Source organism: Amblyomma americanum, chromosome 4, assembly GCF_052857255.1.
Source record: "Amblyomma americanum isolate KBUSLIRL-KWMA chromosome 4, ASM5285725v1, whole genome shotgun sequence".
Classification (NCBI taxonomy): Eukaryota; Metazoa; Arthropoda; class Arachnida; order Ixodida; family Ixodidae; genus Amblyomma; species Amblyomma americanum.
Genome location: NC_135500.1, coordinates 134,961,507 through 134,987,747, shown reverse-complemented (window position 1 = coordinate 134,987,747; position 26,241 = coordinate 134,961,507). Strand labels below are relative to the sequence as shown.

Below are 26,241 nucleotides of genomic sequence, written 5' to 3'. Positions count from 1 at the left end.
TCCTTTGTTCCCGTTGGACGCTTGCTATTCCTCACGCGGCCCATTTTGAGGATAAGTTGGAAAAGTACGCCTTCGAAGCGAGATGGCCAAAACACTGGTACTGACCGGACGCCTTGTTGGCATCTTCTTATCAAGCGCCACCCATGCTAAAGAGGTCTTCGCACCAAGGCTCTTGTGCGTTTAAATCGGTCACTGTGATGTTGAATGAATGCTTTCGCAGTGCGCAAAAGCAGGCCTTGCACAGACGTGAAAGCCCTGCGCAGGAGATGGCAGTGGTATAGATGTTAGATGGTGGAAATAATTCTAATAAAAAGAGCCAGTAATCCATGCATCAATGGCAAGCGTGTACGCACTGGGCATTCATATAGGTGGTGCAGATCTTCATGCAGATAGACCCAGCGTTTCGCGCACGTATATGCCTTTTTCATGTTGACTTGACAATTAAGATGCGTCAGCGGATCTTGTAATTGGGCGATTTGACTCCGTTGTACAACAAAGGGCTACACTGACGAACGCGTTCAGAAAGTCACAGACAAGCGCTATTTCGGTCTGTTCTAAAAGTTTGTTGAGACAGTGTGTTCGGTGTCTTCAAAAACTCGAACTTGTGATGCTCCCGTTGACGTTCACCTTTGCGCAATGCCTTCTTTCCCCGCTTGTTGTTGCCGAGTCGGTCGTTTCCGCGTGTCGATTTCGCCGCGGGCGTGGCGCTTCGTCGGCGAGGCATGCGCCGAAGCCGCGGGCGACGAACGCGATGTCGAAAGGCCTCCCCGAACGGATCGGTGGCCACGCGTTGTTCGTGTAACCACGGGCGCGCCCGCCGGCCCGCTCCGGGGTTGGGAGCACGCGTGACGGCTCTTCGATTCGCGGGAATAACGATTGCCGACACCCTGCGTCTTACAAGGCAGCCAAGTTTCTTCGACGCCTGTCACGAGCGTTTAACGAAAACAGCGCGACATCAGGAGTCGCAGCTTGGTAAGATAACCGCGTTCGCTCCCTGTGCAAGCGTTTTCTCGCGTGTGATCTGACAGCGGCGGCCTGTTCTACTTTTTTTTTTTGCCTTCATCGCGCTGTGCCCGTGTCGTGTCTTCGTTCGTCATCTTGTTCACACTTGTGCGATCGGTAAGAGTGGCCTGGAGGCTGGTGTGCTGCGCTGCTTTGCACCACTCTGTAGTTCTTTCTGCCGGCGTTCGAACACTCTGCAGCTGGACATCCACTGGTTTGATTTGATGGAAGGAGGACCCGCGGCGCTCCATTGGGCGCTGCGCATTCTCTTCAAGGAATCGAACTTGCTATGCAAAAGTTATGAGAAGTGCTAACAGCTGTTTCGTTTTAAGATACAAGGAACTCGGTTATGACAGCAGGCGTTTCTGCTTGTGGCGCTAGCGTCCACCCATTCATTTTACTACAGATACAGGATAGACGTCAGCCTATCCGTCTAGTCCTCCATAAAGTCAGCAATAAAATTCCAGTAAGGAAAGGCGTCAGGCAGGGAGACACGATCTCGCCAATGCTCTTCAGCGCATGTTTACAGGAGGTATTTCGAGGCCTGAATTGGGAACAGTTGGGAATAAGAATAAATGGAGAATACCTAAATAATCTGCGATTCGCTGATGACATTGCCTTGCTGAGTCACTCAGGAGGTGAACTGCAAATCATGATCAATGAGTTAGACAGGCAGAGCAGAAGGATGGGTCTAAAAATTAGCATGCAGAAAACCAAGGTAATGTTCAACAGCCTAGCAAGGGAACAACAGTTCACAATTGGAAGCGAGAGCCTCGAAGTTGTGACGGAATACGTCTACTTAGGGCAGGTAGTGACAGCTGATCCAGATCATGACAGGGAAATAACTAGAAGGATAAGGATGGGGTGGAGGCATATGGCAGGTTCTCTCAGATCATGAATGGCAGTTTACCAACTTCCCTCAAGAGAAAAGTGTACAGCAGCTGTATCTTACCGGTACTCACCTACGGGGCAGAAACGTGGAGGCTAACGAAAAGAGTTCAGCTTAAGTTAAGGACAACGCAGCGAGCCATGGAAAGAAAAATGATAGGTGTAACGTTAAGAGACCGGAAGCGGGCAGAGTGGGTGAGGGAACAAACACGGGTTAATGACATCCTAGTCGAAATCAAGAGAAAGAAATGGGCTTGGGCAGGGCACGTAATGCGAAGGTAAGATAACCGCTGGTCCTTAAGGATAACGGAGTGGATTCCAAGAGAAAGTCAGCGGATGAGATAAAGAAGTTTGCAGGCAAAGGGTGGATGCAGCTGGCAAAGGACAGGGTTAATTGGAGAGACATGGGAGAGGCCTTTGCCCTGCAGTGGGTGTAGTAAGACTGATGATGATGATGATCCGTCTAGACTGTGGCCTGCAGTCCGTGGACCCGGGCGGCGTGTTCTGTCAGTCGTATTAATGCTAGTTGTATCTCACGGATTGAGCTCAGCAGTAGAGTCTTCCAAAAGTCCTCTACTCTAGTTTCTTCATCTATACCCTGGATTTCTGGACCAGTCCATACAATGAGATCTGCCCTAACCTGATATAGTTTGCATCTATGCGAGAATTGTTCCGGGTACCACTGGCTGAGGGTAGCCGGATTTGGAAAGGTTCTTGTTTGTGAGCACCTCCAGGCGCTTTCTTGGTTCTTAGAGTCCTATCTGTCGGCAAGTATTCTACATTGACCGGGAACAATAACGTTGGCTCCTGTGCGAGATCCCGTACTACTGTGAGATCCAGTAGCCAGGGGTCTCGTACAGGAGTCAGCGTTATTGTTCAAGATCAATTTGCTTTGCGGCTGGCATTACAGTGAACTGGGCAAATAACGAAAAAAAAATGTGAGGGAGCAGCGGAGACCTACCTTTTCGGTTTTAAGCGTACGTTAGGTCTGTACGCCCGCAGCGCCAACGTATTTCGTGCAGCAAGCGTGGTTTTGTTGTATTTTCCCCAGGATGCAATGCACAATGCGCGATCATAACAAAAATAAAAATAAAATCCAGATGGGAGTTCTTCGGTGCTGCGAGCACCAACCCTTCTGTTGCTGTTCCCGTGCATATAGGAGGCTGACGGCAGCCTTCCGTATACGGTTCTGTCGGTAAGCCAAGTTCGGTTCGTAACTGGCGCGTAAAGTGGCTCATTTGCCGGTAGCTCGGAAACGGGCATAGGACACCTGTAGGGTGTCTGAATTGCACGTCAGTAGCTACAGGAAAGGGGAAAACAGGTGCTCTGCAAGCGCGCATCGGCCGCAAGAAATTGCTCTGTATTATCCGCGCAGAGAGATTTTAAAATTAAACTCCAGTAATCCGAAGTAACTGTGGCGTGCGACATTTAAATGATCAAATTCCTCCTTTGTCGGATAATTTGGGACACGGTATCTACATACCTGTTAATTGTAATCTGCATTCATCAAAAAATGCCTTCAAAAGTTTGCTGTTAGAAATTAGTGATGGAAAGTTTCAAGTCTGCAGATTCATACGCTGTATTTTGGACATGTACTACTTTGAAGATGTTTTAGTCCTGATAGCTATTCTTTTCAGCGATTCTAGTGCGAAATGTTGGCAAAAATGATTCACAAGTTTCACGTAAGCGCCGTTTTATTGCATTTTTTTTCCTACATGCGCATTCTGTTCGCTGTAGGTGTTGGACGTTTTCTTAGGCCGTGCCTATAATTTCCCGTTTCATCTTTCTCTTTTTTTTTCTTTCGCGTGTACTTGAAGAAAAAAAAATACTCTCCAGAAGCGGAACAGAACAGAGAAAACCGGAGACGAACAAATCTACGAATCCCGCTGCTTGCGTACCCCATTAATTGGGCCAAAGAGGAAAGCTGCGGGACCGCGTTGAGGCGCAGTGGCCGGATGCAGGGCGGCCGCGGGACACGCCGCTCGATGGTATCGCCGGCGGGGATGTCCCCGCCGCGTCACGCACTGTACGGGTTGGCCGGAGGGGGGGAGGAAGCCTGGTTTTCCGCTGTCGCGTCGTCTCCCGCCGCTGTCGCCACCGCTGGTCCGAGCGTGCGTGTGTCTCTGCCGCGCGAATCGATCTGTACTCCCGCTCTTTCTCGGGTCCCTGGGGTCAGGCGCGGCGGTGTGTGTCTTTCTCGTCTTTGGTTAACGGTTTTCGCGCTCTCCGTTTGTGGCGACGGCTATGGCTCGCCGGCGCCGCGTGGCGATTAAACAGTGGGCCCTCCCCTCTTCCCTCGGGGACGCAACACGGGCGTGTCGGCTCCGCTGCGAGGGCAGGGAGCAGTGATGATGTCTTGGAGGCCGTGTGACAGGCACCGTCTTCTGATGCTGCTGCTGCTGCCCGTCCTTTGATGGGCGTTCGCCGGCTGGCTCGGTGCCACTGCAGTGTAGTGTGTACGATCTCTTCCGCACTTCTCCCCCCCCCCCTCCCCCCCGTCTCCCTCAGACCGCGGGGTGCAGGAGCGTCTCCTCCTTTTCCCGACGACTGTCACTCCCTCCCACCGCTTGCGCCCTTGCGTGCTTCGTGATTAAAACGCGTGCGTTGCGTGTGTGTGTTTGTGTGTGGTCCGTCCGGCGGCGCCCATTGCGGAAACGGACTCGGTCCACAGGTTCTGCATCGCACCACGATCGAATGCCACCGTGCAACGTGTTACGTACGCGCGTTGCCGCGCTGGTGTCGGCAGCGTCGACTCATTGCCGTCGTTTGTAAGTGGAGGGGTGTAGTAGCGGCGGACGCGGCTGCTGGGGCGGCGGCCCTCGGAGCGGCGATCCGTGTCGCATACTTACACACTCATGCACGCGAGAGCCGCGGCAGAGAGAAAGGGGGAAGGACGCCGTAGCTTGGCAACCGGCAACGACGCGCCTCGGCCGTATTTTTTTATCGCCGCCGCGCTCGTCTCGCTGCTGCTGCTGCTGGCGCTTTTATTGCTGCTTACGCGCCGTCGACGACGACGAGCTTGACGGCGCGATAGACCGAGCGAGTCGCCGCCGGCGTCGTTCGTTCGCGGCACCTGCCCGGCAGCGTGCTCTCCCTCGCATCGGCTTGTTTTCCTCTATCTTTCCCTTTGTGTTTTTTTTTCTTTTCTAAAGCGGCGCGCGGCGTATCGTGCGGGCTGCTCTCTCGTCGACGTCGCGGCACCTGCCGAGCGCATATCGAAGCCGCGTGGCATCCCTCGCTCGAGTGGCGGAAAGAACGCGCGCGCGCCTAGCAGCAGCAGCAGGTGGTCAGCGTGCGTCTCCGCAGGAGTACGTGGTCCAGCAGCGTCGCCGGCGGCTCGGCAGCGACGGCAGCGGCAGCCGACGCAGCTCGCGCGACGTCGACACGCTCACCGACGAGGACGAGCTGCTGCTCGAGTTGAACGGGGACGCCGTCGCCCCGGCGCAGCCCACCCTCGTCTCCTCGCAGCAGCTGCAGGGGGCTGCTGTGCCGGGCATCGTCGAGGAGATCGTCGAGGAGAACCCGTTCGCCGGTGAGCCCGTTTCCTTCCCGCCTGTGAAGCGAGTGTGCGGGGGCTCCGCTGTGGTGGTGTGTGTGTGTCGCGTTTCGGTAACTTTGGACGCGTTGCCACCCCTACGCGGTGGGCGGTGTCCGCGTGCTTTTGTTTGTTCCGTGGCCTTGATACCCGATGCGTTCTTTGTGACTGTGACCGGGGCAGGGGAATGGGAATCCACGGACAGCTCTTTCAAGGTTTTTTTTTTTCCTCTCTCGCAATTCTTATCCCTTTTATATTTATTGGTCTCGGACGTAAAATATGGGCTGGGAAGAAAGGGTAACGGTCCAGTATCGACCACCGAAACGCGCAATATCGGTTGGCAACGAGCGGAGAATTGCGTATTCTGTTATTAAGCCGGAGTTGGCTTTCTCGAGCTGATACATATTGATCTCACCTGCACTGAGCTCTGGTAATGACCGTTGTAGGAGCCAGTTAATTTTAGGCGGAGGGGCCGGCCGGACGAATTAACTAAAGCATTCAGTTTGTGGTACAGAAGCAGAGGCGTAGCGGAGGCGGAGATGCTTTACTCATGCCGATGCGGGCTGTCGCGTTTCTCAGATCTGAGTCATCCGTCTCATCGTGCTCTTGGCGCGGGCGATATGGCTTCGCTGTAGTTGCGGCACGTGTCGGCTGCGCATCGAGCGGCCGCGTTCAGGCCGCCGCGGGAGCTGGGGTCTTCTTGCGCCCCCTCTATTGCGGGTTTTAATTACCACGCGACGCGAAGTCTTTATGCACATCAGCAGGCTGCTGCTGGGAGAAATCCTTAATTAAGCGTGCCATGTGGACAGCGAGCATCACGCGGAATATTCCGAGTGGCATCGCGCGTCCTTGAAATCCGGCACGGATGCATCAGCATTGCAGTTGTGGCGCGAAAATTGTGAGCCTGTTCAGGCATGCTTTGCCACTGTCGAGGCAAAATGTGGTTCCGATTGGATGCTTACTTTCCGATAACCTAACAGCTGTCTGCTCTTGCATCGGGTGATGAAGGAATGCGGGAAAGGGCGTGCACGAGAGGTAACGCCCACGCAGGAGAGCGGTACGCGTCAAGGTCACCTTGTGCGATGCGTCCAGCGTCTTGCAGTGTCAACGAACTGCCTTCCACGGCACGGGAAAGTGGCGTCTGCCTGCTTCCGGGTGCTGTTCTCAAGCCGCATTGGTTCCGTTCAGTGGATGCGATCTGGGTCGGTAATATGTAAAGATTGCTTCCCAAATCGATGCAGTTTTTCAATTTCCCGCCCTTCGCCTATCTCTGAAGCGACACCACGTCCTAGGTTTCGGCCAGTAACTAAAGGTCCGTTCGATTCGCCTGCACAACGTGAACTGGTTCTCGCGGTGCTGCACTTTGCCATTCGTTTCAGCCGTGCAAGATGGCGCCGTCTGCACGACGCCATTCGTTTCTTAAAAAAGTGCAGATGTTGTGCAGGTCTAGTTCGGGAAAGTGCAGGAAAACTGTGCACCTCCTCAGTGGTCGGTGCCGAAATGGTGCAGCTGCAGCCGCCATGGAAGCAGACGACGGCTTGCGCGACGATAGCTTGCGCTTTGCGATAAATGGCGGATGTACTCAAATTATTCCACCCGTCGATGATAACAGTGCCTCACACGGGCCCGCCGACTCTCATGGAACGTGAGTGGCCACCCGAGAAGGCGGCGACGGAGGTGGGGACGGCGGCCCTCGCCGGCACCTTGCATCTCTCGACCATCGTGCTCTCGACGGACCCGTAACCGGCGTCTTTCCTTTCTACTAATGAAGTTATATTGGTACTCGAAGCCGGTTATGTTAATTAAAAAGTAATCACGTGCATGCAGCACATGGTGCACGTTGTTGCAACAACCGCTTAGCATGCAAGTCGGCGCGCGCGCACCTCAGTCGCGTTCAGTAAAAGAACAGTTTCGCTTAGCTGCCGCGAGGTTGCATCGAGGCTGATTCATGGCAACACATCGCTGCGATGTGCTGTTTGAAAATTCTTCACGCGGTTCGGGATGTTTTCGGCCGTTGAATTGGGCGCCACGCTGCTGGCTGCAATTTGGTGGCGACGCCAAGGCTAGCAGACGACCAGGCCTGCACTCGACCATTCGTTTTGGAAGTAGCCAGTGCGAGTTGCAGCATCTGAACTGCTGGAACTGGCGCTGCACGCTCGCGGCACCGCCGCGGAATTTTACATAACCGTTTCAGGGAGTGCAGGCGAATCGAACGGACCTTAAGAGTGAACGCGAATCATTGCATCACCGTGGCCAATGGTGAAGGGCGGGAAATTAAAAAAGTAATGGAATAGGTCGCAGAAGTATATTATATGCCGGCCCTGATGGCTTTCGACTGGATCACAGCTCTCGCGAGGGACCTTGTGCACAGGTCGCAATAACTGACTCTCGTGACCGTAGAGGATGTTTTCAATTGTTAACGTGTGTAGCCTGTACGGATGGAAGAGGGTTGTCCGAGGAGTCAAAATAGCCCTTGTGATAATTAACGGCCTTGGGCTTCACGTATCATGTAGAAGAACTGTTCTTTTTTCCGAGGGGGTTGGGGGCGTGTGTTAAAAGCCCTTATACTGCAGTGTACCTGTATTTTTGTTTCTCGCGTATCGAAATGTCTTTGCGTGGTGGTAGCTAATATTCGTGCACCGCATCTTTCAATGCCTTGCCCTTGTTCGAACGGGGCAGAAAACTAGAACGCTATCGAAAAAAGAAAAAACCTACCGCTTGTCGTGAGATCTGACAGCAGCATCGCTTAGCCCGCTAATCGCCTAAGCGACGATGCTGTGGTCTAAGCGACGTTACGCGTAAGGGGGTTCCTGTAACGGTAAACTATAGGCACCGTAAGCGCTACGAACGCTTGCAAAGGGTACCACCGCTACCTCGCCTCGCATCTTAAGCGTATAGCGTCGAAGCTGTAGTTTACTCCCTCCCGTCTCGAGTGCGCAGCGTGCCAAAGCCACCCCCCCCCCCCCCCCACACACACACACACACACACACTCCCCTTATCTGTTCCCCTTTCGCGAGCCGTGTAGTATGTCGCCAGATTGTATAGCGGCCTGCGGCCCTAGCCATCCGCCCTCCTGCCGTGTCCTATGTCGCCTGGATCGTGTCTATTTGTTCGTGGACTGTTCTCTCCTTTTTTTTCTCCCCCTCTTCTATCCGCGCTGGAGCGCGTTCCTCTGAAGATAAGACTCGCTGTTATCGGCGAACGTGTTTTGTTAGTTGGTCTTGCCCGTTTCGCATCGACCCGCCCTTGACGCTGGAAAGCGTATGCAAACAGGACCAGGAAAATAAGAGTGAAGTCCATATAGAAGTGCTCGCGATGATGTAGGTGTCCTCGCATGTTTGGCGTCAAAAGTGTTTTTAACTATCACGTTAGCGTGTCGATTAGTATATTATTCTGTATCAGCGTTTGCATCCTCTTGTTTGTATAGGCGTCGGGCAACGGCGCGTACGCATGTGACCAACCGTTCCTCAAAGCCAGTTCCGACTATCTCTCTATCCTCGATGCATGGAGAACAACACTTGGCTGTCCTTGTTCGCTTTCCCATGGTGCTTGTAGCCTGAATCTAGGCGAGCATTCTTACGACGCAGCGTATACCAAGCACTGAATCTAGGCGAGCATTCTTACGACGCAGCGTGTACCAAGCACTGAATCTAGGCGAGCATTCTTACGACGCAGCGTATACCAAGCACTGAATCTAGGCGAGCATTCTTACGACGCAGCGTGTACCAAGCACTGAATCTAGGCGAGCATTCTTACGACGCAGCGTGTACCAAGCACTGAATCTAGGCGAGCATTCTTACGACGCAGCGTATACCAAGCACTGAATCTAGGCGAGCATTTTTTACGACGCAGCGTATACCAAGCACTGAATTTAGGCGAGCATTCTTACGACGCAGCGTATACCAAGCACTGAATCTAGGCGAGCATTCGTACGACGCAGCGTATACCAAGCACTGAATCTAGGCGAGCATTCTTACGACGCAGCGTATACCAAGCACTGAATCTAGGCGAGCATTCTTACGACGCAGCGTATACCAAGCACTGAATTTAGGCGAGCATTCTTACGACGCAGCGTATACCAAGCACTGAATCTAGGCGAGCATTCGTACGACGCAGCGTATACCAAGCACTGAATCTAGGCGAGCATTCTTACGACGCAGCGTATACCAAGCACTGAATCTAGGCGAGCATTCTTACGACGCAGCGTATACCAAGCACTGAATTTAGGCGAGCATTCTTACGACGCAGCGTATACCAAGCACTGAATCTAGGCGAGCATTTTTTACGACGCAGCGTATACCAAGCACTGAATTTAGGCGAGCATTCTTACGACGCAGCGTATACCAAGCACTGAATCTAGGCGAGCATTTTTTACGACGCAGCGTATACCAAGCACTGAATTTAGGCGAGCATTCTTACGACGCAGCGTATACCAAGCACTGAATCTAGGCGAGCATTTTTTACGACGCAGCGTATACCAAGCACTGAATCTAGGCGAGCATTTTTTACGACGCAGCGTATACCAAGCACTGAATCTAGGCGAGCATTTTTTACGACGCAGCGTATACCAAGCACTGAATCTAGGCGAGCATTCTTACGACGCAGCGTATACCAAGCAATCGCGTCCCTGGTGCGCTGGGGATCGGCGACTGGGGATTAACGATTCATCTTGCCGCTCTTTTCGCCCCCCCCCCCCCCCCCCCCTCCGTTAGTGGTTTGCCTCTCGCGGTCGTATAAACTGACGTTACGTAAACGGGACCCGCGCCATTGCAGCACGCGTTTTCAAGGATTAGGATCACGTAGCCAGCGCTCGAGAAGAGAAGGGGGAAAGAGCGTGTGCAGCCAGTGGAGGCACGGGTCCAAAACAAACGCCTCACGAGGAAAAGCGGCAGCGAGGAAAGAAAAAGAAATGAAAGAGCCGTGCTTGTGCGACGGGCAGCTCACAGAATGGATCTTTGCCAGCGGTGCCGCGTTTTTTTTTTTTTAACATTTGATGCAGGGAGACTATGCATGCCGCTTCACTTTCCGCGTCGGGTTAGCTACTCGTGACACTTTCAGCGACTTGTTAGCCAGGCTGCAGGTTTGTTAGGTGAACAAACTATGACTACACGCAAACGGGAGAAGAAACAGAAAAAAGCTCAGAGGCAAATTCTTCCTGTGCTTTTTTCCTAGAGCGCCAGAAGAGTTGCGCATCTCTTCATCTAGTAGTTCTCAGATAGAAAAAAAAATGTTTTGTGCTATTGCTAGTTTTTCCTCGCTAGCTTCTGCTGTAAGGAAGGAACGCTTGCTGTTTTACTAGCCCAGGTCTATGAACTCTGTTCGCTGCGCAAGTTCCGCACTAATGCAGGCGCCGTATTTATCTACCTCCGTTTGGCTCGCGAGTGGAGGTCGAATGATCCAAATATGAAATTGCGCAGATATGCTATAGAGCAAAACACAACGAACAAACGAAGAAGGTACGCAACTGTCCTTAACTTTCAGTGCATGTGTGCGTGCGTGTGTATGTGTGTGGGGGGGGGGGGGGGGGGGAGGCTCGTTTCACCTCGGTCTTTTGCGCTATGAATAACGTATATGGAATTAGTGGCGTGTCCAACATCATCTTTCTTCCAACCTGTGTTTACTTGAAATATCCGGTGATGGTGGTCACATTGGCGTTTGGGAAGTGGTGCTGGTGAAGCTGCCAGCAAGATCCCTATGCACTGCTTAAAACAGGATTGATATTGCATTCTCTTCGCCCGTGAAGCACTGTCCGAATTGCAGCACTTCGATTTCGCTCGCATGAATTGCGGTTCCGGGACATCTCTGTCAGGGAGCATGCTTTTCACTTCAGAGCATCCTTGGCGGAGTGTCGGGGGCGCTCTCTCCTGTCGAAGTGTTGGGGGAGCTTGCTTATATTGACATCATAGTCTGTGTCAAGCCACTGCAAGTCCATGCTGCTGGACATCGTAGTCAATTTCTTCACACACGGGGCAACTGATGTGCTTTCAGCGTTCGTCTGCGCAAGCTCCATAACGTCACTAAAAACCTTCTCTTAATCTTTTGAGCGCTCTCGATAGTGCTTCTAACAGCCTTGTGGGTAATTCTTATTTGAAATACCCCATGTTTTACATTACAAGGCGGCAGTAACGTTTTTTTTTTTTTTCGGGTGTATCGGGGAGGTTCGCAGTGGCCGAATTAACGGAAAAACTAATTCAGTCGATGTTGGAATGAAGTTACAGTCGACCGTATCATACAATCTTTCTGACCAGTAGCGTGCGTCGTCACATTTAGATGGTTCGTTGTACGGTTGAATTCAAGGGAGCTCCGAACGGCTTATTTCAAGTCTCGGCTCGCTTGGTCGAGGTGCGAAATCGCAATATGCACTGCCAGCTCGGGGCGCGCGTTCTCAGGAGCCGGCCTTGGATGCGCGCACGTAGGACGGGGCCATCCCGCGCGCCTCTTACGACACGTCGCGCATTTTTTCTTCGTTTACATTTGCGGCGATGATTAATCCTCGTTCTACTGCTTTAGGCTACTGCGCAATTGGTGAATGGTATCAGATGCGCCACATGGTCGGGCTGTGGTATGGGCGGAAAATTGGATTAGGGAGGGTGTCAAGTGTATGCGGTTGTGCTCTTTCGCTGGCCGTGGCGTGACCGCGCTGGTGGCATACAGGGGTTGGTTTCGTTTCACGTGAACATTGAAACACTGCTACAAGAGTTCGAGAATTTCTTTTCTCGATTCATTTGGATGAATAAGTTGTGCGACGATGGCTGATCTTACGAAAAATTGATGTAGCGTAATGAATGTGCAGTTCAGTAGTATTCCGTTCCACGCCACCTTAGCGTGAATTGGGGTCATGCGAAGTGCTTGGCGTTAGCCGCTGTCCGGCGTAATGCCGTGAAAGAATGTGAACTGCAGGAACGGAAGTTGAGCAGCGGTAGCATGGATGTTCGGAACACGACGGCGCCGTCGTGCTGGAGATCAATTTTCGCAGATGCTTTAGTTTCAAGTGTAGGTGCTTGTGAATATGAACGTGAGCTGTATGGTTGTGTGGAATCAGGCTGTGGGCCACTTTTGGAGGGTACGGTATCGAACGTACATTTCTTCGACGTGTCGAAAAATGGGTCCAGCATGGATTTCCCATGTAAAATTTCTTTCTTGAAGTGGCGATGCCCCCCTGCCCCTTTAATGCGCGTCTGCGTTGAATGTAAAGCTGCGGATGTGTCCTGTGAGCGAGGAAAAGGCGGCTTCGCCACCGGGCATGGTCGACGGCCGCTGGCCTCCGCCGCCAGTTTCCTTCTCGCGGGACGATGCGGTGCTGCCTGCCGAAGCGGCGGTGGCGAGGCGTGGGGCCGCTTCCGGTGCGTTCGTTCTCGGCTGGTGCCGCCGCAGCTGCCGCGAGGGGGGCCGCCGTGGCGTGGCTGCTGGCGGGACGGGGAGGAGGTGGTTCAAGAAAGGAGAGGGGCGCCGCCGCTGACGACACCGGCCTCCTTTGGCCGTCACGGCGACCTTGGCTGCCGCCGCTCTGAGCTCCTCGCCGGAGCAACGACGGCAGCTGACTTGGCTTCTTCGTGCGCGTTCCGCCGCCGCTTCCGAAGGAGCCGTGCGTGTCAGCGAAGCAGCTGCAGGGGCACCGCCGCTTTCCGCGTCGTCGGCGCTGCCGCCGCCGCGCACACACATCCTTCTTCAGCGGAGTGCCTGTCGCGGACAGCGAGCGGCCGCCACGGAGGAGCCGCCCGTGTACCTGTTTACCTTCGACGACGTCGGCATGGTGTTCCAGCGCTGGGGTACGGCGCGACCTCCTTCCCGTGCCGATGCGTGACCGCCCCCCATTCTCCTCTCAATCACGGTCGGGGCTTCCTCTCGGCCGACCGGAGGCCTAACGGTCCGCATCGAGCTGCCGAATCGTCGTGGTCGTCCCGGTTCATTACGAGCCCGCCCTCCCGCTAGCCTGTGTGCCTCTCCTCGCTGCAGCACCGGCCGGCAGCTAACGAGCCCCGTAATTAGCGTTGGCCTCCGGGGCCATTAAGCGCGGCCCGCCGCCAGTGTCCGCGACCAGTGACCGTCGGGCTCGCATCGCGCGACTTCGCCGCCGAGGGCTCTCTTCTCCTCGGCCGGAGCCCCCGCAGCGAGAGGAGCATCTCTTGACCTTCCCCACCCCGGCGTTGCTTTTGTGCTTGTGTGTGTGTGTGTGCATGTGTGCGTGCGTGCGTGCGTGCCGGAGCCAGCCCGACCCGCGGCCATATGAGGCGCAGGCGACAACGGTCGACTGGCGACGGCGGCGGCCGGGATTGTGTTCTCGTGTCGCGTGCTGTCGCGAGCGGCGCCCGTGGGGCGATGCCGCCGCGTCCCCGCTCGAGTTGTTTGTCTTTGTGCTAATATGGTCGCCGCAGTGCAGTGCCCCGGGGAGGACAAGGCGCGGCGCGAGAGGCTAAATGCGGCCCTGTTTGGTGCATTAGGTTGGGCGGGCAAGCGGCGCCGACGCCCGAGGCGCACAGCGGCCAAATCGTGAGGAACGCGCCCAGTGCCGCCGTGAAGCTGCATCTCGTTTGGCTTTTGTAATCGAGGTGCGCGGAAAGGATCCTACAATAGTGCCAGGCTCGTGAACTATCCGTTCAAGCGCAGCGGATGCCAGCGACAGCTGACATGACCGGTAACTCGTTACGCTCTCTGGTTGTCAGTTTTTCCTGGTGGCTGCGTTGGAGGAAATGTTGTGTGCATGATCCCGGATTAAAACATCCTCTTGTACGTGCGGAAGTGATGTAGCTAATTTGAGTTTGCATTAGCCTAACCCTCTGCCGAGTCTTACTGAGGCTGCTCACAGTCTACATGCTGTACTGCCACTTAAAAAAAGGAGGGGCGCCGTTTGATGCAGTTGGAAAAGGTTTTTGTGGGCTGCGTGTGCAGGCTTGTGCCGGGGTTCCAGCAAGACGGACGAGCCCCAGGCGACAGGCCCGGCGGCGAGCGAGCCTGGGCGACCTCGGCCAGGCCCCAAGCCGGCTCCGCCGCCTCGCAAGCGGGGACTTGCCATAGACACCACTCCGGTGTGTTGAACATGCTGTCTGATGCTTACATGCATGAGGAAGGCCGTTTTTGCTCCTGTGCATTAAGCAGATGCGCTAACAGCATTTTGATAAGTGCTGCTGGGCTGGACAGGATTTTTTTTTTTAATGTGGTTAAACTTAGAATAACAGTGAGCAATAAACAGCTTGTTCCCTTTGTTCCTGTTCATCTTTGCTTTGCTGGCTTGTTTTAATTCTTGTGTGTACCCTTGCCCTGTGGATTGATTTGCAATCAGTTTTTGAGACTTGAAATTGTGCATAGTTGAATTGACATCTATGGTACACTTTACAATTTTCACATGAAAGTATCGTGGGTGTGTTTTGTTTATGGTGAAGTTTGGTGGAGAGGAAATTGTTGGCCACATCTTGGCTATTGCATCTATAGATATTGCATTTGGTACAACCTTTATTGTGTGTAGGTGAGTAATGGGAAGATATGTATGTAGTATTTACATCCTCAGCTTACATACAGCAGTTTATAATATTCCAAAAGTGTTGTGTATAACATGCATTGCCTCTCAGACTAGTTCCCAGCCTTTATCTGTTTATAGCTTATGATCATCTAGCCTGTTTTATATTTTTCACTTCTATTTGCACACACATTCCACAATGATGTCAGTATTTTTGAGATGCAAACGCGTTTTGCTTCTCTAGCTCACACTGCAAATTGCAATCCATCTTTCTTCAGACATCACAGAAAGATGGTGAAACAACAGAGGAGCCTGAAAAGCAGCAAGAGCAGTCTGCAAGTCCCTTCGATGAAAATGCAGAGTGGGCCGAGATTGCAGACATCATGGCATCCTTTGGGAGCGGCATTGCGAGGGAGTCCATCTTTGCAAGAGACATGGAAGAGGAGTTTGCTCGCACACTAACAAGGCAGCATAAAAAGAAATCTGGCAAGTGTTAATAAATGTTATGTGCAAAATTACATGCTTAAGCAGTGGTCCTACTGCTTTACTTCCTTTGTTACTGAGCTCAAAATACTAAGAGCTCATTCTTTCACTCCCTAATTTAAGTGCTATGTGTGTACTGATGTCAATGTAAATTGTTTCTATGTAGAACCAAATGGGACAGCATCGTCATGTCCTGAAAGCATCGAACAATGGCTCCAAGACCTTGGGCTTCCCGAGTATGCCAACTTGCTTCTGGTCAATGGATATGATGATGTGCGATTTTTGGTGAGAATCCATTTGTTGGTCAGCTTTGGTGCATGGCACTTGACAGTGTTTTTTTTTTTTGTGCCTTACAGAAAAACAAAATATCTAGGCTAGACTGGTGTGACCTTTTTTCAGACTGAGGAGTAAAATTTGAAGCACATATTGTTACTGCAAGTTCCTGCAGTCGCAAGAGTTGAGAATACAGATGTAGTTTCATTGTTCCATTGCTCTTGAAGCTGCTGCCTGTTCTGGTCATTGTCACTATTAGTAGGTAGACCCACTTAACAACAGCTTGGGGTATCTGTTCTGGCGTTCTACACATATGCAGGACTTAAGTTTAGGCAAGCGCTCTTCTCCTGCTTTTTCTTTGAACTTCTTGCAGGGAGGGGGGCTTGTGGAGGATCAGGACCTTCTAGACATGGGAGTTTCTAATGCTGAACACCGGAAGCTCATGGTCGAATCAGCCGCACAGAAGCTTCCTCCAGTTCCACGCCTGGAGGCTGGATCGGACCCTGGCCTGGATGCTTGGTTGGACTCGATTGGATTGGGCTGCTATGCGCAACGGTTCCGAGATAATGGACTGGGCTCTGTGGACCGCTGCCGGCAAATCTGGGAGCTGGAGCTGAACACTGTGCTCGAGATCAGCAAGCTTGGACACCAGAAACGAATTCTTGCATCATTGGGCGAGAGAGCAAACAACAGCTATGCCGACCTTGACGAGCTTGACCTTGGGCTATCCAAGCTGGTGAGTCTCCAGCTTCATGGAAAACAATTTTTTCCCTCTTATGTCCAACTTTGGCAGCAATATGACTCTTTCATTGCAATGTTTGCATGACCTGTCTGTGTTCATTATTTCTCTAGCATTGACATGGATAAAAAGCAAAAATTCACACTTCCTCAATTATGTTTTACACTGCCTCATAGTACATGCACATAGTGGTGAGCACTCTACAGACATATGAAAGTGCTGTACGCAGACCTGTTGATTATAACAGAGCAGCTCTAATTTCATTTTGCTCTCTTAATTCTGCAAAATGTTTCTGGTTTAAAAGAGTAATTTCAGTGACCCTACTGTCAGTGACCACGTGGTTTCTCCTAAACAGTTTAGATGGTATCCCAGGACATGCACATTGGCAGGTGCACCATGAGCTTGAAGTGCGCTAAACAAATTGAAGCAGGCTTCTGATGTACAGCGGTCCATGATCATGGCGTCGGTGCAATTCAAAACTGAGGTGGGAGCAAGATGCTTGACAGAAGGTAGTGTTTCTAGAGCCACTATTCCCAGTGCCACAGACGAACTCGCTACAGGGGAAAGAGAAATTTGTGTTTTGGAAGCTGAGTTTCTGTCAAGGCAGTTCAGTGGGCATTGCTCTCAGGTGTAGCTCTGAGATGCTGTTCCTTCACACGTGCTTTCGGTCTCGTGTTATTATTTTTCCACTTAGTAGCTCTGTTAAGTATAATAGGTGCAATTGTAGTAGTGTAATTACTGCATTGATATTGTAAATGCAGAACATGGGGCTTAGGGAGCTTGGTGTTGAAGATGATGACAGACTGGCTCCCAGTAGTCTTCGGATTCGGCCACCAACGCAGCTGATGAGTGACCCTGGCCGGTCTCCAGCGTCGCATGGCACTGCAAGCACAGCAGCTGCTCAATGGAGGCATGATCCCCAGCTGCTCATCAATGGCTCCTGTGACTACACTGCACATGTAAGTGCCCTCTATGATTTGTTAGGTGCATGTTTCATTTTTTATTCTGTTACGCTCAAGCACTTGTTTTTTGAAATGGATACTCGTGTTGGCATTTCACAAGTAGGTGCATTGCACTGATGTCAGAGGTGCCATTGTGGAGCACTGGGTGTATCTTCCTTGGTGCAGATTGGGCCAGGTATAGATAAGCGGATTAGAAAAATGTGCACGTTTTGCCATGCTTCAGACATCAGAACAGGATGGCCACTATGACTTGGGTGCTGCTTTTGTAAGTGGCTCTTGCAAACAGGCTTTTCTCCGACGTTTGATGGCTAATCTTGATGTTCATATTTCAATCTGTTTAATAACCATGTGGCTCTGGAACCACAGTTACATGCATTATTCAGAAAGTTAATCGAACTGCATAGCCACAGTCTCCTTCCTCTGTCATCTTGTTCTCTAACGACATTTCTTTGGCGGCAACATGTGCTACACATGTAGCCAAATGAATACTGTGGTTTCAAATGGATTTCCTATGGTTGGGTACAACTTGTGTTTGCAGTGATACCCCACGCACATTCATGACCACCACGCACTATCCCTATGCAACAAGGCAGTAGTCTGCTGGTAAAGTTTTTCTTGGTAATTTTTTAAATGCAAGAGTTTTGGTCCCTCTGACGTGTTTAATATAAAGTGTTGCTTTAATTTACTCTGAAATTGGTTAGCGGAGTAATACAGGACCTCGTGGGCCATGAGCCATTGTTGCTGTTTGCGATTTCCTTAAGGTATATCTTACTGTAGTTGTTTACATATGCCCCAAGCAACAAGTGAGTATGCATGTTCATTGAGGCTGGCAGCTGCGAATTTCTGGGCTCCCCTGTTAATATCCGACTTGATCCTGAAATGCAGTTCAGTAGAGCAAGCTGCGGGGCTAATTGATGTTGCATGTTGTGAAGACTTCGACACAAAAAACGGACGAGGGAGAGAAGAGAGGTCACACTAGCGCTTGTGATTGTCTTATGTGCCCTCTTTCGTCCCTTGTCAGTCTTTTGCGCTCTTCTTCACAACTTGATCTTGAAAGTTGGCATTATCCTTTTGGAGATGCCACTCTTAAGGTCAGCTATGAAAAACTGTTTCCTCAGATCGAGGATACAGGTTTGTTTTGTTGAAATCAAAATCTCACCAACTTATCAGAGCTGCAAACATCATTTCTTAGTGGTAGATGCTTGAGAATGCATGGATGATTAATGTGTACCTACACTTGTGGCATGGCTTTGCAGTACCTCGGCTCAACACTAGTGAAAGAGCTTCAAGGCACGGAATCTACACGGCAGTCAATCCACAAGCTCAAGACGTCGACGCGCAAGATGGGCAAAGTGCCTTGTGTGCTGTTGTCGGTGTCGCACCGTGGAGTCAAGTTTGTAGATGCTGTTACAAAGGTGAGTAGTAATGAAGCAGCTCTAAATCAACGGCCACTGCATGGATTCGAGCACCGGAAACATATGGACTCTTCTGTTTGCTTTCTCAGCGCCCTGTGTGTGAACATGAAATCCGGAATATTCACTGTGCCTGTCAAGATGCAGAGGATCTCACCCACTTTGCCTACATCACAAAAGAGCACCAAACAAACCACCACTACTGTCACGTGTTCTGTGCTCAGACCATGGTGAGTGTTGTATTTTTTGTTTTGAGTATATCTCTTCAATACATTTAACCTTTGTACTAAAATCGCCTCACTTGCATCATCCATCTGGTTAAAGTGGTGAGTACGCTGCATGTGATTTGGGACAATGTTTTAAAAGAGTATAGAATCTACTTTATGGATGTCTGTTTTCTTCTCTGTAATGATGCGCAGGCATTAGTATACATCACTGGTATTTGCCTACGACTGGTAGATAATTTATAATCCAATTTCTTGCTCATGCTATTTCGGTTTCAACAGCCTAACGGTGGTTGTGACATCAAAGTTGTGTATAGGTCATTTGAAGCATGGAAAATTGCGTATAATCACTGCTTTATTGTTTTTATTCACCAGAACACTAAAGCCAGCCTGCCTCAACAGCAGGAATGACAACAAATGAAGGAGCAGCAATTATATTGCAATTTTTTCATGCCTTAAGCTACCTTTACACAACCTTGACGTCAAAGAGCTGTTTAAACAGAAATTGAAACTTCATGAGAGAAAACTTAAATGGTCAGAGACGAATACCACGTGGTGATCCATGTATAGTAATGTTTTGCACATCACTGCAAAGAAGACGTAACCAGAACTAGATGTCTAAACTCCTTTGATGTTTGGTATGTATCCATTTCAAATCACCTAGGAAGCGTAATTGGTATTTGGTTTCTTGTGGTTATTCCTTTGGCGTATACCATATATCATTATTTAAGTTTGAATATTCTGCACTCGGTAGCAATTTAAGAATTCCTCCTCTCCCTCCTTTTCAACTAATGACTACTCAAATTTGACTTAAGTGGCTTGTTTTTAAACTTTTAAATATGGATAGGTAACAAAAGCAGTGTTTTCAACGAAGGGTCTTACTGTTCGCTGATAAATGGCACTGGAGACTTGTGAAGGAGGTGCGCACTTCAAAAAAAGTCACTAAGAAATGAGCGCTCGGTTTTACAAAAATGGGGACAGAAATGTTTCGCTGTTTTCTGTCGGGAGTCTATGCCGCCCGACGGCCTGTGCCACCTTCCCGCGCCAAAAGCCGGCGAAGCGTCCATAGTGCGAAATCGCATCGCGGATGGAACCGGTGGCGCCCTCTCTCGGAGGTTGCCGGACCTAAGCTAGTTCCGCTCCGAGTCTGATGGCATCGCGGCTTGCCGTCTTTATGTTTTTTTATTTCAGCGTGTATTTTTGCCTTCTGCGTCTGCAGCTTGCTCTTTTCCCGTGCGGGAGGAAATGTGCGGGTCGTTTGCCAGCTCGTTTAGTACGAAAGGAGCAGCCGCAGTGACGCGTGCGGCCTTGATGGTGGTGTGAGGGCAGCATTTCTAGATCGCTTCCCAAGAGTAGAACCGTGTTCTTTATCTAACATCTGAAGCCTTTGTTAACTTTCTTTTTTCTTCTGCGATGTTAGGGAGTGGAAAGGGCATCATTAATACGGATATATTAAATGCCGGAAAAAGATATTTGCCACACTGCTGTTTTCAGGAACCGCTGGAGGTGCGAGAAACTGACCGCGGCATTACAATATAAGGCTGCAAATGTTGAATGTGTTGGTAAACGACCAAGAAAATCGCATTATAGATAGGACCATTTTCTGGGTGGTAGCGGAAGCTTTTAAGAACCGCCGCATGCTTGGGGAGGCTAAATCTCGCCAAGCCACTCAGCAAAGACGTGGTTCTCAGTATGTTCTTGAAAAGAGCAGATAACCCCTTCCAGTTATTATTCTGAGTTTTAAAAAAAAATTCGCGGTGTTTTAGCTCTGGTTAAACCTGGAGTGACGTGATAGCTACAGCTGGCCGAGTGGAACTTGCGCAGTCGAATTGCAAAGTCAGTTTTTCGCCGCTCCGTTTCGCTGGGCGTTCCTTCTTATCTTCGTCCCACTTGACACGGCGCATGCGCACAGCTGTTGCAGCTCGGTTTCGCCGGCGCACCGCGCCGCCGGCAGCAGCAGCTGCTCCGCACCGCGTGGCTGGTAACATGCCACAGTCACGTTGAAGGCTCGAAATGCTACCGTAACTTAGCTATCGCTACAAAAAAAAAGTGATTATCTTGATCTCTGGCTTATCTTGATCGCAGTTAAAGACTGCGGCACGCGTTGTCGCCTTCGCGCGTTTCGTGGCCGCGTTGGTGTTCGTGAATAATCGACAGCAACATTGTGGTGTCATAACGCGATGCCTTTGCAGCAGCATTATGCGCCTGTATACTGAGTAATCCCTGCAATTCGCGTGCTAGTATAGCTGTATCAGTTCTGACCGCAGAATGAGGCGAGTTATGCCAGGCACGTATCCAGGGGAAGGGGGGGGGGGGGCGAGCCCCCCCCCCCCCTTTGGCAGTGCTCAGCCAACTTCCGGCATACCGCCCCCCCCCCCCCCCCCAGAGAAAACTTCCTGGCTACGTGCCTTTGTCTACAGTGTCGAAAGCAGATATCTCATGGCGCTTACGAGAGCAGCTCCATTGCATTAAGCTTTGCAGAAGGGGCTCTTCTGGAGTTCCAAAGCCATAGAGGGCGGGCAGTACCGTCCTTAAGTGTCAGGCAGAACACTAGGACCGGAACTCTCTGCGGAACTCTAGGGCCGCTGTACAGAATACTTTCGTTACATCGGTAACGTTGTAAACGTGGCACATACCCAAGTGGGGAGATTGGCTGAGCTAGGTTTGGTGGTGAAAGCCAAATATGATTACATCGGTAACGTTAGCGAGACAGTATCGCTGCGTTTTTTTTTTTGCAAAGGTAATTTGCGTGGGCGTTTCACCGCTTGCACCGCTTTCCCCCAGGAGCTGGCCACCGAGATTATTCTGACGCTAGGCCAGGCGTTCGAGGTGGCCTACCAGCTCGTGCTGCGGGACCAGAGCGGCAACGGCACTGCGGGAAGCCAGCAGCAGGACTCGTGCCAGCGCCTACCGGCGACCAACTCGCACCGGACATGACAGTTGTCGACGAGGTTCTGAGCGGTGCAGAACCTCGCTATCCCAAAACTGTCCAACGTCGCACCTCACAGCCGCATCCTAAGCCTCCCGCGCTTTTGAGGCCCTTATCCCGCCCCTCGTGCTGTCGTGCCCGCACCGCAATATCCGTTGAATGAGCTCCAGGGAAGAAGATGGCCTGCAGGCGCGCTTCTCTGTCGCCGTGGTCAAGGCCCGTTTGTAAAGAATGAGAAGCCCAGGCCCCGCTAGTGCTGTGACGTCGTACGCAGTGACCTCGTTCTGTTCTAGGGTACCCGCCGTCTCTTTGCAGGTCACGTGATTTTCACCGCTCCGCGGTTGTTGACGGATGGACTGACGGACTTAATGATCCGTGGAATCGGCGATGGTAACCATGGTGGACAGCTCGCCAGTGAAGAGGAGCACCTGCGATTTCGGTGGCGGTCTTCCGAGTGTGGCGTTGGTCAACGTCGCGCGTGGGTAACGGCAACCATAGGACGAGCAAAGAAGTTGGCGACGCCGTGAGAGAATATGATGTGGGTTTCCTACCCCTTGCGCTTCGTAGAGTCACTGGTGACGTGTCTGCGTGCTCTCGGGAATAGTCTGCCTGGTATGTGTGTCTCCTGGATTTTCTGAGCAAACGGGGCTTAGTTGGCCCGATGTCACCGCCGTGCAGCCGTGCCGGTTCTGAACTTCGAAGGGCTCCAGCGTTTTGTTGAGCCGGTTGGTTTCCAGAATTCAAAACCGGTGTCTTGTTGTCGGTCAAGCGCCTCTGCGCGCGGCTTTCAAGGCAGTGGCGACGAGATGAACTGTGCGGGTTTCGTGGCCAGGTAATCATCTAGTGACCGCTTGACATCTGGACGTGGACGATAACTGGGTGGACGGGAGAAGACGGCGCCAGGTTCCACTCCGGAGGCGACGTCGCGAACTCTCGAAACGACTGCTGGAACGCAACGGCTCATCCCAAGGGACCTGTCAACCATACTGCGAGTACTGCTTTTGTGGTCTGTAGAAACACTCGCTCGTAGCTGGGCAAGCGAGATGGCTGCTGAGGAAGAGGGGCTGCGGTTCAGGGAGCCTCGGCGGGAACTCATTTGGCCCTAGGCGCTTTTGCCACATTAATTGGCATCGCATTTTAGAATGCTATGAAGGTTTGCTCGACTTCGACGTGGAAAGCCACGGAACGAGCTGCGCTCGTCCCGTGTTCCCTTTTGTCGTCTAATTTGCGCAAGCCTTCAGTTTTCTAAAACCGAAATAACTCTGAGGAGCTTGTTCTCTTTCCACGGCACAATAAAAAAATGACGCTTTTGGCCTAATTTAAAGCCCGTAAATATCCTAATTATGCACTAAAGCGAGCGACGACCGCAGCGCCCCTAGCGTTCGCTCCTCTAGGCACAGAACGAGAAAGGATGGAAGGCTTCCGGCAACATTTACCGCGTCTCTTGTTTCCCGTCTTCCCCCTTCTCAAAACGCAGTGTAATACTTGTGAATGTCCAGCATCGCTTGCAGGTTTTGAGTTGTCCAGTAGTTCGAGGCATGTCATAACACTTCTGTGGCATTATACTTCTGCGGGTATGGTGCCCAGGAATTGTAAATTGTGTCGTTTAATATCCAGAAGCGACAGATGTGTTTCGAGGGACTCCGCAGTGCAGGCCTCCGGATTAATTTGCATCTCCTCAGGCTCTTTAACGTGCACTGATACGGCACAGAACACGGGTGTTTTTGCAATTCGCCTCCATCAAAATGCGGCTTGCTAGGATTTTTTCTCGCGATCAGGAGTCGAATTTGATTTTATTGCGAAAGCACTACTTCACTAGCAAAACCGAAACACCCGAAGTATGTGTGAAGCCTTAACGTTTGCAGCGACGGAAGCCTTGCGCAGCTGCTTCGTAAACGCGCGGGGCACGCCCCCCCCCCCCCCCCCCCCCCCCCCCCCCCCCCCCGCACGTGGCTGGCGATAAGGTCTTGCACGCGGTGGCCTTTGAGGTGGTGTTGCTTCATGTGCTTTCGCTGTGCTACTCGGATTAACTACGTTAAAACCCTACCTTTTTATTTAGTATTTTTTCCTCGAAATCCGGCTGTAGAAAGGGAGGTTGAGAATGTGTGCGCAGCCGCTCCTAAAGCGTGTTTCACATGCAAGCGAAAATGCCAGCGAATCCTGTCGCCGCGACGAAAAAAACCTGTTTCGACCCGTCGCGGCGGCTCGGCCGGGCAGAGCGAAGGGGTTCCAACAAGTTGGAAGTTTTCGCAGTGACAGCGCGATAGCTCCGCCGTCTGACCAATGACTGCGCGGCGGAAGAGCCGCGTGACAAGAAGAGGATTCGTGCGGGAAAGAGTTTGTTTACTACACCCCGGGTTCGAACCCGACCGCGGCGGCTGCATTTTTATAGGGGGAAAACGCTAAGACGCGCGTGTCCTGTGCGATGTCAGTGCAAGTTAAAGATCCCCAGGTGGTCGAAATTACTCCGGAGCCCTCCACTGCGGCACCTCATTCTTCCGTTCTTTTTCATTCCCTCCTTTATCCCTTCCCTTACGGCGCGATGCAGGTGTCCGCCGATATATGAGACAGATACTGCGCCATTTCCGCACAAAAACCAACTATTATTATTGTTTACTACACGTGCTTCCGACACGCGCGTACGAACTTAAAAAAATATTGGCATCAAAATAAGTAGTTGATATTTAACAAACAAGATATATTTATTTCTTAACAAAATTTGAGCAATCTTGGGAAATTAATCCATGAACATTGTCCACGTTGATGTTTGCAAACCGCCGGAACCAACCGCGAGCTCGTATTCTTTGCCAGCAACACTGGCATTCGCAGCGACAGTAAACGCTCCGGCGCGACGCATGTGCAAAGGAACCTTGCGAAAAGCATCGCTGCGCCGAGCCGCTGGTCGCTCAGTTCGCTTGCATGTGAACCGCCCTTATTAGGGAAGCCGCGATTTTGACTCCACCAGGTACCTGCTCATTGACGCGACTCGATCTCGCGGAATTTTAAAGACATTTAATTAGTCGTCTTGCTTTGCCCAGTGTACTCGCGAGTGGTTTTGCAGACCATCACACACTTTATCACCGCGGCAACTAATCATTTAGATTCGCATTTCGCGAGGCCCCTCTGTTGGGTGCCCACCGTAGATTGTTGACTGGGAGGCAGTTTTGCAGGCGACGTGCTGACCGGCCCAAATCCAGCTCGCAGTTTGGCCTATTCGCGGCCTTTGTTGAGTCGTGCCGCGGCGTATGTGGTTTATATACGGGAAATATTTATATAGGTAGGACACAAGGAGCTTTCTATGCGGGGCGCGCTACATTTCATGCTTCAATGAATCTGTGATGTATTTTCTAAGGGACGGTTGTGTACGCGAAAGCAACGGTCGTCGACGTTGTCTTGGTTCCCTGGCCACCGTACCCGCTTTCTTGTTCTCTCTCCATTCTTCCGACAATATCGTCGGTGTAGTGTATCCAGGCTGGACGCTTCGACATTGGCGCTGCTTCTTCCCCTAGCGGAGAGTCGCGGCGCTGGCATTTTAGAGGCGTCCTCCGCCTGGCCGTTATTGTAAACGCTGACGTGGTCATTCGTATGCTCTCGTTTGGTTCCGTGCAATCTGTGCTTAAACTGGGCGCGCGTCACGTAGCTTGTTGTATGCAGCAAACCAGTTTGGACAATGCACAAGCTTTCCGCAAAAATAGTTTCGGTACCGATACAAATCAAACACGTGGTGAGGACAATTTAGTTGTAGTTTTGCCGAGTCATTTTTCACAAAATGATGCGTGCAACCGAAGAACAATTGTTCAGTAGGGATGTGACGTATTTCTGAGGGGTTTTGGTGACTGCTTGCGCAGGGCAGTCGCTTCGCTTTGGTGCGTTCTTGGAAACATTTTTCGGGGTCTCGTACATTGTTTTCTAAACATTAGACATTGCATGGATTTCTGAACAAAAAAAAATGCTTTACCTGCAAGAACGACATTTACTAGGGTTTTCTATGGTATTGACGGCTTTTGGTCTTAGGGTCAGTCGTTTTGTGCATGGACGCACCAGAGTAGCCGCCATGTATGTTGTACTACTGCACGGAATTAATGAGACGGCGAATGCGGCACAGCAAGCTTTTTTTTTTTTTGTCTAATGGTAGATTGGCAGTCGTCCGTTTTCACTTCGCTTAACCAGAGTTGTGCACGCTTTTGTGTTCGTGCGTCGAGGAGGAACTGGTGCTCGCGGGAACAGTGCCAAGTCTGCAGCTACGAGGTCAGTGATGTTGTCCTTCGCTAGCCGGAAGCTCGCCGGCCTGTTTGTAAATAAGCGCGTTGGGTCCCTTTCTGAATTGTGGCGGACGCAT

At 51.4% G+C, this 26,241-nt stretch overlaps 1 protein-coding gene across 1 annotated transcript in view; it reads left to right on the top strand.

The window, feature by feature from the left end:
* The window catches only part of LOC144128372 (uncharacterized), a 100,091-nt gene extending 77,080 nt beyond the window's left edge, over positions 1–23,011 (top strand). The window contains exons 9-17 of the mRNA XM_077661733.1: positions 5,197–5,422; positions 14,316–14,452; positions 15,159–15,366; positions 15,530–15,648; positions 16,010–16,372; positions 17,137–17,334; positions 18,594–18,752; positions 18,842–18,979; positions 21,758–23,011. Coding sequence (XP_077517859.1) covers positions 5,197–5,422; positions 14,316–14,452; positions 15,159–15,366; positions 15,530–15,648; positions 16,010–16,372; positions 17,137–17,334; positions 18,594–18,752; positions 18,842–18,979; positions 21,758–21,910 — 1,701 coding nt within the window. The 3' untranslated portion in view covers positions 21,911–23,011. The remainder of the gene's footprint in view (positions 1–5,196; positions 5,423–14,315; positions 14,453–15,158; positions 15,367–15,529; positions 15,649–16,009; positions 16,373–17,136; positions 17,335–18,593; positions 18,753–18,841; positions 18,980–21,757) is intronic.
* Positions 23,012–26,241: the final 3,230 nt, after the last annotated feature.